Source organism: Colletes latitarsis, chromosome 1 (assembly GCF_051014445.1).
Source record: "Colletes latitarsis isolate SP2378_abdomen chromosome 1, iyColLati1, whole genome shotgun sequence".
Taxonomy (NCBI): domain Eukaryota; kingdom Metazoa; phylum Arthropoda; class Insecta; order Hymenoptera; family Colletidae; genus Colletes; species Colletes latitarsis.
In genome coordinates, this window is record NC_135134.1 from 47,688,094 (window position 1) to 47,703,434 (window position 15,341).

At 33.9% G+C, this 15,341-nt stretch overlaps 1 protein-coding gene across 5 annotated transcripts; it reads right to left on the reverse strand.

Annotated features, from left to right (window-relative positions):
* Positions 1 to 455: 455 nt before the first annotated feature.
* Positions 456 to 15,160, reverse strand: Syd (JNK-interacting protein syd). 5 transcript variants are annotated; one of them, XM_076778604.1, is made up of 18 exons: positions 14,515 to 15,160; positions 10,587 to 10,904; positions 10,361 to 10,481; positions 9,572 to 9,979; positions 9,257 to 9,490; positions 8,157 to 8,174; positions 7,921 to 7,978; positions 7,798 to 7,854; positions 7,212 to 7,547; positions 6,954 to 7,133; positions 5,395 to 5,596; positions 4,445 to 5,328; positions 4,113 to 4,332; positions 3,745 to 4,030; positions 3,466 to 3,663; positions 3,171 to 3,260; positions 2,830 to 2,887; positions 2,036 to 2,159 (listed from the first exon to the last, which is right to left on the reverse strand). In XM_076778604.1, exons 2-18 carry the CDS (start codon positions 10,893 to 10,895, stop codon positions 2,156 to 2,158), a joined length of 3,663 nt encoding a protein of 1,220 aa, XP_076634719.1. In that variant the 5' UTR covers positions 10,896 to 10,904; positions 14,515 to 15,160; the 3' UTR covers positions 2,036 to 2,155. The 5 variants fall into 5 exon arrangements, with proteins under 5 accessions (XP_076634470.1, XP_076634381.1, XP_076634547.1 ...); XM_076778519.1 differs by having other exon boundaries at positions 2,830 to 2,890; XM_076778355.1 differs by lacking the exon at positions 2,830 to 2,887 and having other exon boundaries at positions 456 to 2,159; positions 14,817 to 15,159.
* Between the last annotated feature and the right edge of the window lie 181 nt (positions 15,161 to 15,341).

Below are 15,341 nucleotides of genomic sequence, written 5' to 3' on the forward strand. Positions count from 1 at the left end.
ATATTGTTTTGCGGTTTTAGTGACGCAATTTATGTATCTGTTAGAATTCTGTATAATTTACTGATAAGAAATGAAAGATGAAAACTTATACAAAAGAATGTGTCGTATAGATCTTGGTTCTCGACAGAAATTCAAAAAAACTTTCAGTCTCCTCGAATTTGTCCATATTTTCATACCTGTTGTTTGCAACAATTATTAATTAACATCAGGCAATAGTTAAAATAATGCTCGATAGCGTGTGTTGTATAAATAATTATTTTTAATACCATTTTACGTAGAATATTCATTTTTCGGTCAAAAACTGTATAAATGGTGGCTTCCCTCAATGTAGAATTCATCGGTGAAATATATTAAATATATTAAATAAAATGATACGTGTACACGTACACCCCTGGTATACAATAATGAGAATTTCGTATACTTACAGTAGAAAAAATGAATCCGGTTCATTCCGTTTCGCAACTTTCTTTATTAACGCCATTACAGCTTCATCATGAGCCAGGTACAATTCCGAGCTCGACATCGAAAGCGAGCTCGCACAATAATGTGCAGCCCTGACACATCATGCACATCTTAAATTTCACCAGTTTGTCGCTTAACATAGGAATTTACAAAAGTTTCGCAAGCCCAAGTGTCGGCGACTCTCTCACAATCCCGAATGCAAGAAGTTTACTTCTAGTCGAAATCGCTATATCGGTCTAGACGCGCAACTTTAAACCATCTCGCTATAAATTGTACAAAGAATACAATTAAAAGTCGTTCCTTGTCTTTGGTAATTAAGGGAGTGTGCTGACGGTAAAACAAAGTTGCAGCAATATACGATAAGAAATAGATGTACCGTCGTTGTGTTTTACGCATATAGTAAAATCACTTCTATTCCATTCGTCAACGAAAACATAAATTATTAATCTCCACGTACGCGCTATAAATATCTCGCGAATATGTACAGAAATTCATTCCGGCGCTCTTTGAGACCGTCGTTGAGCCTAAAGAAAGCGAACGCACGCGATCTGACATGATATTAAAAGATCGGTCGTTTAGAACATAAAAAATATATTACACTCCATATATGTATATATTGGACGCAAATTAAACCACTCAGGTCTGAAAAATAATATACTCTCTAACTAAAACAATGTACAATATAATATGCTTAAATGCTGCCAGAGTCAATTGCACCTCTTAATCCCTGCACAGACATATAAAGGTTATTTTACCTTTGATGGTAATGGAGATATTAATGCAGCTAGGTCGCAGTCACCACGGCAGCTGTGAAACTCATTGTCCCGTATCTTTATCGGTTATCACATTGGTTGGCGGAAATGTAATGCTCTTTAATCAGGACTGACTCCAAAACATTTCAGAGGTTTTTTCCCGTACGGTATGAAGTACGCGCGTCAGGATGAACGCTGTTTCTCAATTAAAACGCCGGAACTATATCGTCCAACAACGCACGCAAACATGCAGGATCGTTGAAATAATTTTTATATAAATTACGTTATCATTACGCAAGAGCGAATTAGTATGCCGATAAGTAGGTACTTTACAGAACGTACTTTAGATAGAAGCTAAGGGATTATAAGCGTTAAGAGATTCTAATTATGTTTTTTTTTCATTAAAAAAGAAATATTTCCTCGGTAAACACCGAATACCTAAGGAATTAGTAACCCGTGGATGTTACTTGGCCAGAAACTCCGAATAATCTTAATACGAAAATCTAAAAACGTTGAAAATAATCCCTAGTACTTTAAAAAAATCGTACAATATCTCTTACCTCTTCGCCGTTACAGAATATTTCCACTTGCTTATGGAGTCTTTCGTGTAATTCGCTACTATCGTTATATAGGTATAATTAAATAGAACATTAGTTCGGCGCAGTAAGATTTCACACGGCCAGAAGTTGAAGTCCAATTTGTCGGTGCCTTGACAACGCACAACGGAAACCACTCAGATTCTTGATTCGCATGTAAAAATTTAAACTGGACCATACACCGGGATCAGCATGCTTTCAAAGTTCCTAGGCTAGTCATTCATAGGCACTGGTACAGGACATTGTACTTGCCACACTATCAGATGGCTCTGTTCTCCGTGTTCCTCAATGTTCGCGGCAACAGTAGTGTTGGGTCTCTCCATGCTCTCTTCCGTTTCCTCTCCATCACCTAGAAAAAGATTCATCGATACGATGCATAGACATTAGTAAGAACACTCACGATTCATGATAAAAAAAAGAAGTGCGATTATCGGTTGCGTATTATACAGTACGATGCATGTCAGCTGGAAATTCCCAACCCCCAGAGAATGAAGAAAGCAGATAATGGTAACGGGTGTATAGTTGCTTTGAAAAACGAAGGTGCAGACACAGTTCCTTGTATTAATGGAGATTACGAAGCTATAAGTTTTTACTGTACACAAGCGAACAATTCCAGACCAATTTTTCTTCCAACCAAGAGTAACAAATGAAATCAGATGTTCTGTATATACTCACGTGTACATTTAATGTACTAATGACACTTTGCGTAAAGTTCTGTACATTCACACATGTACACTTAATGTACCAAAGGTCTTTCCAGAGAAACAAAGACAAGATATACATTCTTTTAATGTCAGGTTAAAGATGTATCTAACTACTTGTGGACATGTTAGTTGAATTTCATAACACCGTGCACAGAACATTCAGTAGTTAGTATGTATATATATGTATATATATGTATATATATATATGTTTCACTATCAATAACGTAAATGATTTATCCATTCAGTCGCACAAACACTTGTGTAAACTGAAGTAAAGACCCATTAACCACTCTTCACTTCTCTCTGGGGGCATACCTGACCAACTGCCATACAATCAGATGAGTCGCCACGTCACTTTCGTCTTCCGCCTCATCTGCTGGAAGTATTACAATCGTATGAAACAATATTTGATTGGACCCTTTTCGTTACATTAACAAAATGGTACACGAAGTGCCAGATTTAGTAACATTTTTTTTTTTCTATAACAATATTAATAGCATAGTACATAATTTGTCGTGTACTGGAATTATCATGAAATGAAAAACCAATTTTGCATGTTCCAAATGAGCTTAATTTCTCGAGCTGTTGAAAATTTCAACGGATGATTAACAAAATAAATCTATATAAATAAATGACTTATTAATATCATCACTCACCAACTCTAAAGTCTATATACCCTTCACCTCCTGAAAGGACCAGCATGGCTGGTTGAGAACCATCTGTCACTACACTCTGGCCACCATGACCTGTAATTATACAAACAAATTTTGAATTAATTTTATTGTTATATTCCTTTAAAAATGTATAGAATTTTGGGGGTCTCGTGGAAAGGATCGTAAGAAAAGAGATAGGGAGAGCGTTTTCCGGTCGAGTGCTTGCGAGAGGAACGGCCCCTCTGGCGGCAAGTACGGGAAGCAATGTGGACCCCACAGAATTATTAAGCAGACATACCAGGTACAGCAACGAACATTTTCACGGCATCTCTATGTCCATGGAAGCTAAGTTGTGCATGTTGCATACTGCAATAAGGTATAAAACTTCCAGGTGTAACGCCACGGTCTGACGCAAAAATTCTGATACCGACTCCTGGTGCATCACTTTTGCCACTTCCTGCTTGAATTCTAGATACTGCCATCGAACCGCCAGCACCTATTTTACATACGTGTTTCATTTTCAGTCAAACTTTGTACTATTTAATTTTATAATTGTAACACTAATATCTCAACTTACTTTCAGATAAAGGAACAGAAATTATCACACCATTTCCTGTACCAATCCACAGCCTATTTGAGGAAATAAGTAACGCGGTAATTCTTACAAAAGAAAAACCAAGCTTCCCAGTTCCGAGCATTTTGCTAACATAAGGCTCGATATCGACGTCTTGAAGATGTTGATAAGTATGAGCATGATAAAGCCTTAACGTTGAGTCTAATCTAATACTGACCCAGACACCTTCGCCTAACCAAGCTAATTGTCTCACTTGCGACTCTCGACGTGGGTGAGCTTCAACGGTACACTAAAAGGTTTATTTAACACATGATTTAAAATAACGTTTAACCTATAACGGAGAAAAACTATATGCAAATAAGCAAGTATACCTCGACAGTCATTGAAACTGGATCTATTACATGAATCTTATTTCTATATCCGCACCATAGAGTTTTACCACTAACAGAAGTCATGCACCTAGTTGAATATAGTGGGCTACCCAAAGTAATCACATGATACTGAGATAGATCCCATTGTCCATCTGCACCTCTTTTAAATAATGCAACAGTTCCGTTGGCAACAGCAACGAGAACTCGACCTTGCACATGTCTACAGAAAAAATGCAAGAAAACTTTCGGTCATGAATTAAATTAATAATTGTATGAATTACTTTATTGTTTGGAATAGATAAATTTATAAATATTTATGATCCTCTACGTACACAATAGCCACCGCAGCATCCTCCAATACAACAGAATGTAAGCAGACCGACCAGTTTGCCACACCGGAATGTACAAACACTGCACCATTTTGAGCCCCAAGCCACATTGTCGGCTGTATCGAGGACATTTTTTCTATAGGAGTACCTTCTTCAACTTCGTCACTTTGCTTATCTTCATTTGCACCCTTTTCTTCGTTCACCCGTGTAGAAGATACTTCTTGGTTAACTTTCACGAAATGTACTTTTCCCAGATTTGTCATTTCACTGTCTACGCTTTCTACTTTTTGCGATTCGGTAGTTGCATTCTGATTGGTGTCGTCCGACTTCTTAGGATTTTCATTACTCTGTTCTTCCAATGCACTATCCGATTCGGTTTTATTCTTCTCCGATAAAGTTTGATTATCCTGGTTACTTTTCTGATTATTTTGTTCAGTATTTGAATTCGCGTTCGCCTCGTGACCACCATTATCCGTTACTCCATTTGCAGTTCGTACTACTTCTTCGCTAACAGATTGAGCATAATCACTTTCCTCAGCTCCAAGTACACTTGCAATACAAAGTAAATGTTCATCGCAAACGTTAAAAACTTCCAAAATTTCGGCTGGATTATTAGCATCTATCACAGTAACTTTCGACATTGTTTTAGTCGATGTACAAATCCAAACCAACGAACTGAGTTGCTGTTGTAAGTGTTCTGCCCCCACTCTCTGGTTTTCATTCTCTTGAAGCTCCTTATCCAAATGTTCAATAGCATCTTCGGCGTCAGTTTTCGAATTGGTACTTACTTCTCGAGCTTCGGCGGCATAAAATACACTTCCTCCAACCATGCAACCACCGTCACGTGTTTTACCACCACTTAAATTTACACCAGCACCACACCATATCTAGACAACAAAAAAATAAAAGCAATTATTATACATACTAACTTCTTGTTTGTGAAGCAAACGTGCCTTCATCCCAGGTTGTGATTCCTGTAATGGTCTGCAATAAACTGGCACAGGAACAGGTTGTCTAACTGGAGCACTTGGTTTGCCTGGTAAACTCCAGCCATAAGCTTGCAATCGTCCATCTTCTTTTCTAACATGTGCGCGGACTTGACGATATTGCTCTCTCCGTTCATTTGCGCGTCTGGCCATGAGTCTTTCAGAAGATCTGTAAAAATGTGTAAAATATAAATTAGCTGTTGCATATTTCTAATACACACACGATCAAAATAAAGTTTTTAATTGTAGAAGTTAATAATTTACTGGGACGCTCTGTTGTTTGTTCAACCTTTTGTGCCTATGAAGACGTTCTTGATCACTGGACACATTCTTCGATTCAAATGAAGTCTTAATTTGACTGTTCATTCCATCGTATCTAATGTTCAGCTTCATTATTACTTGCACAATAAAATTTATATCCAGGTTTAGAAGCGGAATGTTAGACATAGTGCAGAACAGATTTACCTGCTGGCCAATAAGCACCCCACCGAAAACCAGAAAAACCAGGTATCTCTTGACAACGCCATGAAGGAGAGGCAAGGATGAAACCCGAACGAAAAATCAAAGCGCAGAGCAAAAGTGAAATAAAAGCCAAGTTTATAACATAGTCAAAACTTCATTTATTTGCTGATCATTAATGATCGTATATTATCCTTCTTTCAAAAATGTACAAATTGTTTTATTTACAAAACTATTGCTTTTCAAGCATGACTTTGCAAAGATAACAAATAATTTAGTATGTAGTTAAATATATAACCACTACTATGAGTGGTAAATCTATCACTGATAGATTGGTTTATATTATAATATATAAATAACGTTCGGTTTCAATATACAGATAATATAATTTACAATTTTCTTTATCTATAAAAAATAAGACTAAAAATAGATGCACGAATAAAAGCAAAATTGTCAGAATGAGAAAGTTTTTGTCTGTGTGAATGAACTATAATCCTATTTCAATATTCCATTACAAACGCATACAATATTGCACGTAAAATATACATCCACGATCTTTATTTATTAAAAAATGGCAGGTGAAATGGGAATCGGATCGATAATTTGTTAAAAACCATCACATTAGAAATCGCTCAGGCAAGAAATTATTTAGAAATGACTCACATCTCTTAAGAGCGATCAAGAGTAATTGAGACTCGCGATACAAAAGATTATGGATCCCAACTGACCAAAGGGGACTCAATCTGCAAAGATGAGGTCGATTCAAAGATTATAAAAAAGTCAAGTATCTAAAATTCTGCCCCATGTAAAATGTAAAACATTTTTGTCATTGCAATAGCTTTGATAAAATATCAAAAGAAATGTATGCGTAAAATTTTATGGTGTCATTGTATCCTTATGAAAACTTGCATAGTAGAAAAATCACAATATCGTAAGATTGTAGTTAGAAAATAGCATAATAATAAAAAATTAATTCCTACTTAGAGAATAGAGAAAAATTTGGCAGGCTTTAGTGTCGCATTAACGTAATATCTAAGTGCGTGTATAGAATTTGATTGATTTCTCACATGGTGTCTCCTTGGTCGAAAAATTCATGGCGAGGTTTCAACGTATGTCTACGCATGGTGCCCAAAGGTGGTGCTGGAACAACTTGATTTGTTGGTGCGCTATATTTAATGTGTGGTAATGTGTGTGGTCCTCGAAGCAAAGTTCCCCGACCTGTAGGTGCTATGAAGAGACTACTAAAACTGCAGACAGAAAGAAAGAATACAAATTACTATCTGCTCCAACAATGAATTTTTTTTTTTTATGTAAGAGATACTAACAACTTCCACACCGAACCTTTTACCCCCGATATACTGGCAGGATCAGTCTTAGAAGCTCTAAGCATTTCTGTCCATCTAACTGCTTCTTGAAGTTCCATGAATCGTTCCTTATACTGATTTCTCTCCATAAGTACTCTGGCCATTTCTACTCTGGTAAACCTCTTTCTTTGTGCCAATGGTACATCTTCCTCATCGTCACTCTTGACTGCTTTTGCTGCTGCCTCTGCCTCTTCCTTAACATTCTTCAATTCTTCTTCGAGAGCAGCGACTTTTTGCCGTAAACGTTCCCTAGTTTGTTGCAAACCCCGAACTTCTTCGCGTAATATTTCTTGCTCGCTAGAAGAAGTATGTACTCTCTCACATGTATATCACCACTAATATCATGTTCATTTATGTTAAACAATAATGTTTATTTACTCGCGTTAGTTATTAACTCTTTGGTTCGCAATAACAAAGTTATAAAATCACTTTTTTTTTAAACGTCAAATATCAAGCAACAACATACAATGCAATAAGTTTTACTACAGGATTCGATATTATAAGGCAACAGATTAAGTTAAATAAATACTAATATATGTTACTTTACCTTATCAACTCGTCCACTTTGATGATTAAGTCATCTTTAACAATGTTGAGCGCATTTCTGACACACAAAAAAATATAAGTGTACATAAATGACATAGTATATAAATATTAATACAATACTCACTTTGTGGCCAAAAGCTCATTATTTTCCATAATAAGACTTTCCACTTCTTTGCCCATTCCTAGTGAAAGACGCTTCTTTAATACATTTAAAATAGCACGATTGCTTTATTTTATTTATTGTACAAGATAAATTTAAGTAACTTTATCAAGAACATAGCTTAATTAAAATAGTAAATTCTATAATCCATTTTGAAGTAATTTTAGATGTAATATAATATAAAGTTAGTAATATCTTACCAAAAAAGTTGTCATTGACTGCATGAAGGATTATTTATGTCATGCAATTATTTAGTCAAAATTGACAATACCCCGCAGTAATGAGAAGGTAAACAATGGAACACAAAAATACATTAATATATTTTATATATTGTAGTGTGTTGTATATATTTTATATTTTATATTTTGTAGTGCAATGTCCTGTAAAAAGTAATATAACCCAGAAATAATTTTTCTATATAGAACTTCGTTTTCGGGAAAATAAATTTTGAAAATATGTGAACTATGCATGCGTTTAATCGATGATTCTTAATATCTTAATATTAGACCATACTTTCAAGCCAATATTAACAAACTTGACATCATTAGACTCGATTTAGCGCAGTACATGCAAGTTCAAAACACCAAATACTAACAACCCCAATGTTATGGAATACCACTGAACCTATTCATATCAGATTATAACTCTAAATTCATCAACATTGGCTCTAACGCTTATGTATGATCGTATATGGATGAATAGGAGATACCGAGTTTATGGTCCTTAGGTTCTCATTATCGCGTTCTATAAGTCCGAAATACGAACATTTGCTTTAGTTTTTAAAGCGCAGCGCAAGAATATTTTGTTCTACATTTCCAATTTATTTCTCCATGTAGAATCATCTACTTCTTGATTATATCGCTCATTACAGGATATTTTGTATATTATCATTGTATAGAAATTTGTATGATATAAGATTTTACTCCGTTAATATTAAAGAATTTAATTATGACATTAACCCTTAGAGTTCCAATATTTATGCAATTACATATTATTTCGAGATTAATTTAAAATTCTAACGGTGAGTGGAAGTTTATAAATAGAATATTAATATTAACCAAGTGTTAATTTTTATAGAATTCACGAACGTTAATCTTATCATTGTTAATTTAGGAATATGGAGCATGCTTGATTTAGTACAAAACGAGTATTGTACTATTCGATTCGTCGATAATTACATACAAAATAGTATGTATAAAGTTTAAATCGTACTTCTGTATGTAAAACTGAGTAAGAACTCAAAGGATTAATAGACTAATGATATATTCTTATGAATGTTTAGTTAATTTACAAGACATACCCGACGATGCATACTCTCCAGGATGAACCCAACTACCAGTGATGTCTGCTCCTTCATCCATCTCACCCAACGCATCGGCATCCTGAAAACTAAGTTCCTGGTACAATGTATTGGCACTTCGTTGCTCTCGTTCTGTTCTACTCCTTCCACTTGGAGTAGTTGGTAGTTTCTCTACTATCGTTGGTGATGTAGGTGTAACCAATAATGGAGGTGCTTCAGTTTCTGGACTCTCATCTATGAATAAAACAGCAAATACGATATAAATATTCTTAAATCTTAAAATCTTAAAATTTAACAATACAAAAAATTACATACGTCTAGAAATCGCAGTTGTTTTATTTGCTTGTGCTGGTTTATCTGTTAATTGACTCTTATCAAGTGTTTCTATAGCAGCTTCACTGCTGCTATCCAACATTTCAGTTCTTAAATTAACAACATTTGGTGGACTATCATCTGGAACATCTTCTGCATTCATGCTAGCTTCTAAACTCTGAAAACCATAACTCAATGGTCCAGAACTTCTAGACATATGAGCCAGCCCAAGAGATGGTAAACGAGATGGACCACGACCACTAGTTGCATTTTCTAATCTTTCTGTACTCCCAACTAACATTTTTGTTCTTTCCATATAATCTACATGTGTTTTAAATAGTTCTGTGTATCTTTCATGCAATCGTGTATATTCTCGTTTTAGTTCTGCCTCTTTCTCTTCAAGACGAACAACTAAACAAATACAAGAAATGGTATACCATATATGTTATATCCATTTAATTGCAAGGATTAATTATGACAGAACACACTCTAAACCTAAATGATATAATCATACAATTATTTAACTTTAAATTATAAAACATAAAATTCTAATAGAAAACATACATGAAAGGGAATTATCTACAATGTTATACACGCGAACGATTGGAGTGCTTAATTCTAAAATAAATTCGTATTAAGATGCATGCACAAATTCACATCCCAGTATGTCCAATCAAATTTAACCCACTGAACAATTAAATGAAAAGAAAACAATAAAAAAAAAATATTCTACTCTACTGTAGAGGGATGTTCTGTGAAGGAATGGACTGGGAGAGCCATTGACATTTGTACCGTGATCATGTGAATTCTTTGTCTTCAATTCCAACATCCTCACTATTGATTCGAGACTCTCAATTTTTGATAAATATTCTTTTCTTTCATCTTCTGCAGCATCTTCTAGCTCCAACAGTTTCTAGTTAGAGAAATATAAATGTTATTTCTCTAAGAATAATTTCATATTATATTAACTAAAATATCAAAAATAAGAGTCACCATGTTATAGAAATTTGAATCATACCTGATCAGACGTTTTTCTTAACTGTTTTTCTCTTTCATACTGTGTAACCAATTGTTCATTGTCTTCCCTTAATAGTTCTAATTCAACTTCGCGTTCTTGATTTTCTGTATAAGATATATCTAGACATTCTAGAACATTGACTAGAAGGGGCATTAGGTCTTTGACCACATCATGATCATAACGAGCTATCATTTTCTCAAATTCCTGATAAATACTGCCAGCCAGGCTCTGAACTTTCTCAGACATGACCACATGGCTGTCTTCATGAGTCCCATATACGGTTTCTTGATCCATTTCTATTTGACTCATTTTGTATACCTACAATATCAGGATTCAAGATAAATATCATCAAATCATTTTACTTTATTATTATAGTTCAAGTATTTCCTTGAAATTGTATTCTATGTTTGTCATGATACATCTCATATTTCAAACTATTTTTAGGCATTTTGCCAAGTAACAAGTTAATATTACCAAGTAAGTATGACACAACAAAAAAGGAAATATTAATTACTGCGGACTCGTACGAACCAGTGTTTTTACAACTGTGCAAAGATTATACAAATACAAAAGCATTATACTCAGCCCTAAACAATTTTTATTTCGATTTTATTTTAAATAACATTTGGGAAGGGAGGAGAAGCCAGTTTAATAAGGTGGACAACATTTCATAGTATGAATTTCAGGATAGCAGATTCTTCATATCAAAAGAAGAGGCTCCTTTAAAGGGCATTTAACATAGTGTTACCAAACATCCTACTTTGGAAGGTCATGTCCTACAATTTAATATTCTGTCCTTCACCCTACTTTTTTAAAAGATTAAATGGTTAAAATTTATGTTTTACTTATAATAAAATTTTGCTTATTCCTTTACATTTGTTAATCTTTAGAATAACTAGAATATTAAGGAATTTGCCAATTGTTTTTACTCTCAATCTAGTGAGTAATTTATTGAAATCTATCTAGGATTTTTTTCCTAATAAATGGAAATTGTTAGAACTATGGGGATTCTCAACTATAAAATGTTCAATTGTATAATACATCTATATAAATATGTATCTAATATATTTATAATAATAATTAAACAAAATATACATAATAGTAGGCATTTTTTATTCCATCTTTGGTTTCAGTCCTACTGTCAGTTAATTATCTATATTTTTCTATATTTATTTATGTTGTTGAACATTGTATAAAAATCTGTACAACTTTCATCATAATTTACTTCAGTTATCAATATTACTTTCAACATATTTGCATCATATTGAACCTTGTCATGTGTCCAAACATTATTTATAAGGGAAAATACTCTTTCAGTTGCAACATTAGTATGAAGAAGTATGATTAGCACGAAAATGAAAGGCAATTTCGATCCACCCATGAACTAATGAGATGGTGCAACTATTTTTTATAAATGAAAATGCTGACTCAATGTCCGCCCATGAAGAGAGTTTAATTAATATTATTCAGTTATATAATTCCATATTTTGAAAACACACGAAGACGGCTGAAAACCAATTGGTATCACGAGTAAATTTAAAATACAAACGTAACCGATTTCAATAATCATGAATTTCGTGGCCGACCGCCTAATAGCGGCCGATATAATTGCTTGCTCGGACTTAACCCAGACCTAACCAGTTTAATTAGTTCTTATCTTGAACTATCAGGTTTAGGGCATAAATAGCTTAATATTTTTTGTAGAGATTGAAAAGCTGCATCGAATAGTACAATAAAAATTATAGGGTTTCATTTAAAAAAAGAATGCAATTTCGTTTAATTTTGTCTTGTGACATTTTTTTATCTGTAACCGTTTTAAAGATATAACTTTTCCCAGTTACATGAAATAACCCTGTATTATATACTACAGAAGCAGAAAATCATAATCATTGAAATCGGTTAAGTTTGTATTTTTAAGTTCACCCGTTATACCCATTGATTTTCGGCCGTCACGATGTGTTTCATGCGTTTATAGAAATAGTAGATGAGCGACGGCAACGAATTCACACATGCGTTGCGAAAGACGCATACGTATAGGCAGAATTCAGTAGTACAGAACCGAAAGTTTTTACAAAAATTTCGAAACTAATAAAAACCCAAAGTTAAAATTTTATATTCGAAATTTGTGATATTTTCCCTCTCCCTTCTACAAATTTCACGCCAATCGATTACCGGCTGTTTTTAGCTTGTTAAGACAATTAATAACATCAAAAACAGTCATATCCTAGTCTTCTATTTGTATTACTGCTTTATAAAATGATGAAGCTAGAGTGTGACCCACGAACCCAATTTCTATTAAATAAGGTAACCATAAATCCCAAATTTCCTGGATAGTGCTGAATTTTCACATTATCCCAATTTTGTTACAGGTAATTCAGGACACCTGTTTATACTATTTTGTCCTGAATGGACATAAATGTTTAGACTAAAAACATAAATCAATATTATATTCTATAATATTTTACAATGAATTAACATGAAACATTCAATATATTGATATCAAAGAATATGAAATTTTCATATGATTTCTCTATTAAATTATCACTTGTTTTCATGGATTCAGAATTATTTAGAAAATTAGAATATATGGCAGATTCAGGATTGGAAATTTTAATTGTATTACAGATAGGTATTATTTTACTTTCATAAGCAGTAGTTTAGGTAAGGAGAGAAAATGCATATTCACTGAAGAGTTACAAAAGGAATTCCCTTTTATTACAAAATCAAGATGCTGACTCCAATGTTAGGAACAATATCTGTACATCTAATTGTTCAATTAATCACATTGGTTGCCATGGCATTAATGTCTACTTAAGTAGCATTCAACACAAAAAAGCAGTTTCTCTTACTACATCTTGCTCTTTTTTAACAAATTCTTTTAACTTTGAAAAAATAGGTACCTTTGCATACCATGCTGTTTATAATAATCATAATTTTAGATCTATGGATTATATTGTGCTTATGCAGAAGGAAAGCTAGGCTGTGTTGACATTCCTACTCTAATACCTGTCTACTATGCCAATGCTGTGATTATCTGTTTCACTCAGTCTCATGATGGTCTGCTGTCTGATTTTATTATTGCTAGACTAGGGAAGTCAACACAGCTTTGCTTTCTTTTTACATAAACACAATATATGTAAGCTGCTCATTTGGTTGCTTACTAACTGATGTGTCAAATCACATACCAACAAAGATCTTTTCTGTATTAATTACATATGTAAAACAGAATTAAAAGTAAAAGTTTAGAGCTAAAGTCATTACCATGTGATACATCTATTATTGTCAGTGACTATATAGCTGAATGTGTAAGAAAAAATAATTTAGTAGAAAAAGTTACTCTTTGTGTTAATAGCACTAACTAATTTTAAAAGACCTAACATTGGAATCAATATTTTGTTTTTTAATAAAAGAAAATTCATTTTTTATATAACTCTTTAGTGAGTGTTTGTATCATAACAGGAATACAAATAGTCACTTAAGAAAGCAATAATTAAATAAATTACCTTATATAAAAATAAAATAGTACCTATTTGTAATGCAATTAAAGTTTTAACTTCCTTGAATCTGTCATGTATTCTAACCTTCCAATTAAATGTACTAAATCCTGAATCCGCGAAAACAACGAAAATCTAGTAAAGAAGATATGAAAGTTCGATATTATTCGGAATTAATATATTGAATGTATTCATGTTAATTCATTGACTGATATGCCATAGAATGTAATATCGATTTATCTTGTTAACCTAAAAATTTATGTACATGGAAGTATTCCATCGTAATTCGGGACAGAATAGCTGAACTCGGGACAAATAGATGTCTCAAATTACCTGTAAAAAAAATTGGGACGAAGTGTGAAAATTCGGGTCGTATGGTCGCCTTATTTTTAAGGAGTTATTCGAACATAATGGTATTGTCAAAAAATACAAACCGCACTATTTTCATATGGCTCAAAAATAATTATAATTTTACATCGCACTAATTCCCAAATATGGCTAAATGATCCGCCTTGGTAAACGCTCGTAAGAGATCCAAATGTCAAACGTATAACTGCACATAACCTTGCACAAGACACGATTCAAGATTAGAATACACTTTTAGAGCGACAAGATTGAATCAGGTCATCGCGACTCCACGTCAGAGAACTGCTGAACCCCGTGGTACTTGGTCGTTTGCATTATCACTATTTTTACGTATCAGAGTCCGCACTGAGAACGAAGTGGGACGTCTTGCCTTGAAGTGGCCCGTTCCGTGTTGTGATCTGTGACGTTTCGCAACCACCTGGGCCTCCTGGTTCCCTCTTTTTTTTTTCTCTCTTCTCGTTGCGTTTTCACTTAATCAAATACGTTTATAAAGCGCTCTGCTCGATCACACAAAACGCACCAAGACGGCACGCACTGGAGAGAACATTTCTCATGAATTACGTTGTCACGTTTGACATTAGCCAATTTCATTAATTTCTGTCAACTCTGTTGACGATCGTTTTTACATACAGAAGATTGCCATTTTTTTCACGCTTTCCACCGACCAATGCTGCAGACGTATTGTTAAATTCTGACGTGTTCGCAAATAAGCCTACAAAATTACGAGATGCGAAACTTATTTATGTAATTGCTTCTCTCTTGTTAGATGGCCGTGCGCGACAGCAGCGTATTCAGTTACTTTATGGACGTCTATATTGTGTTCATTTTATGAACGCATATTACTAGATTAAATTCACGACATTTATTTTCTAGTACAGCGTTACTCAAACTAGGG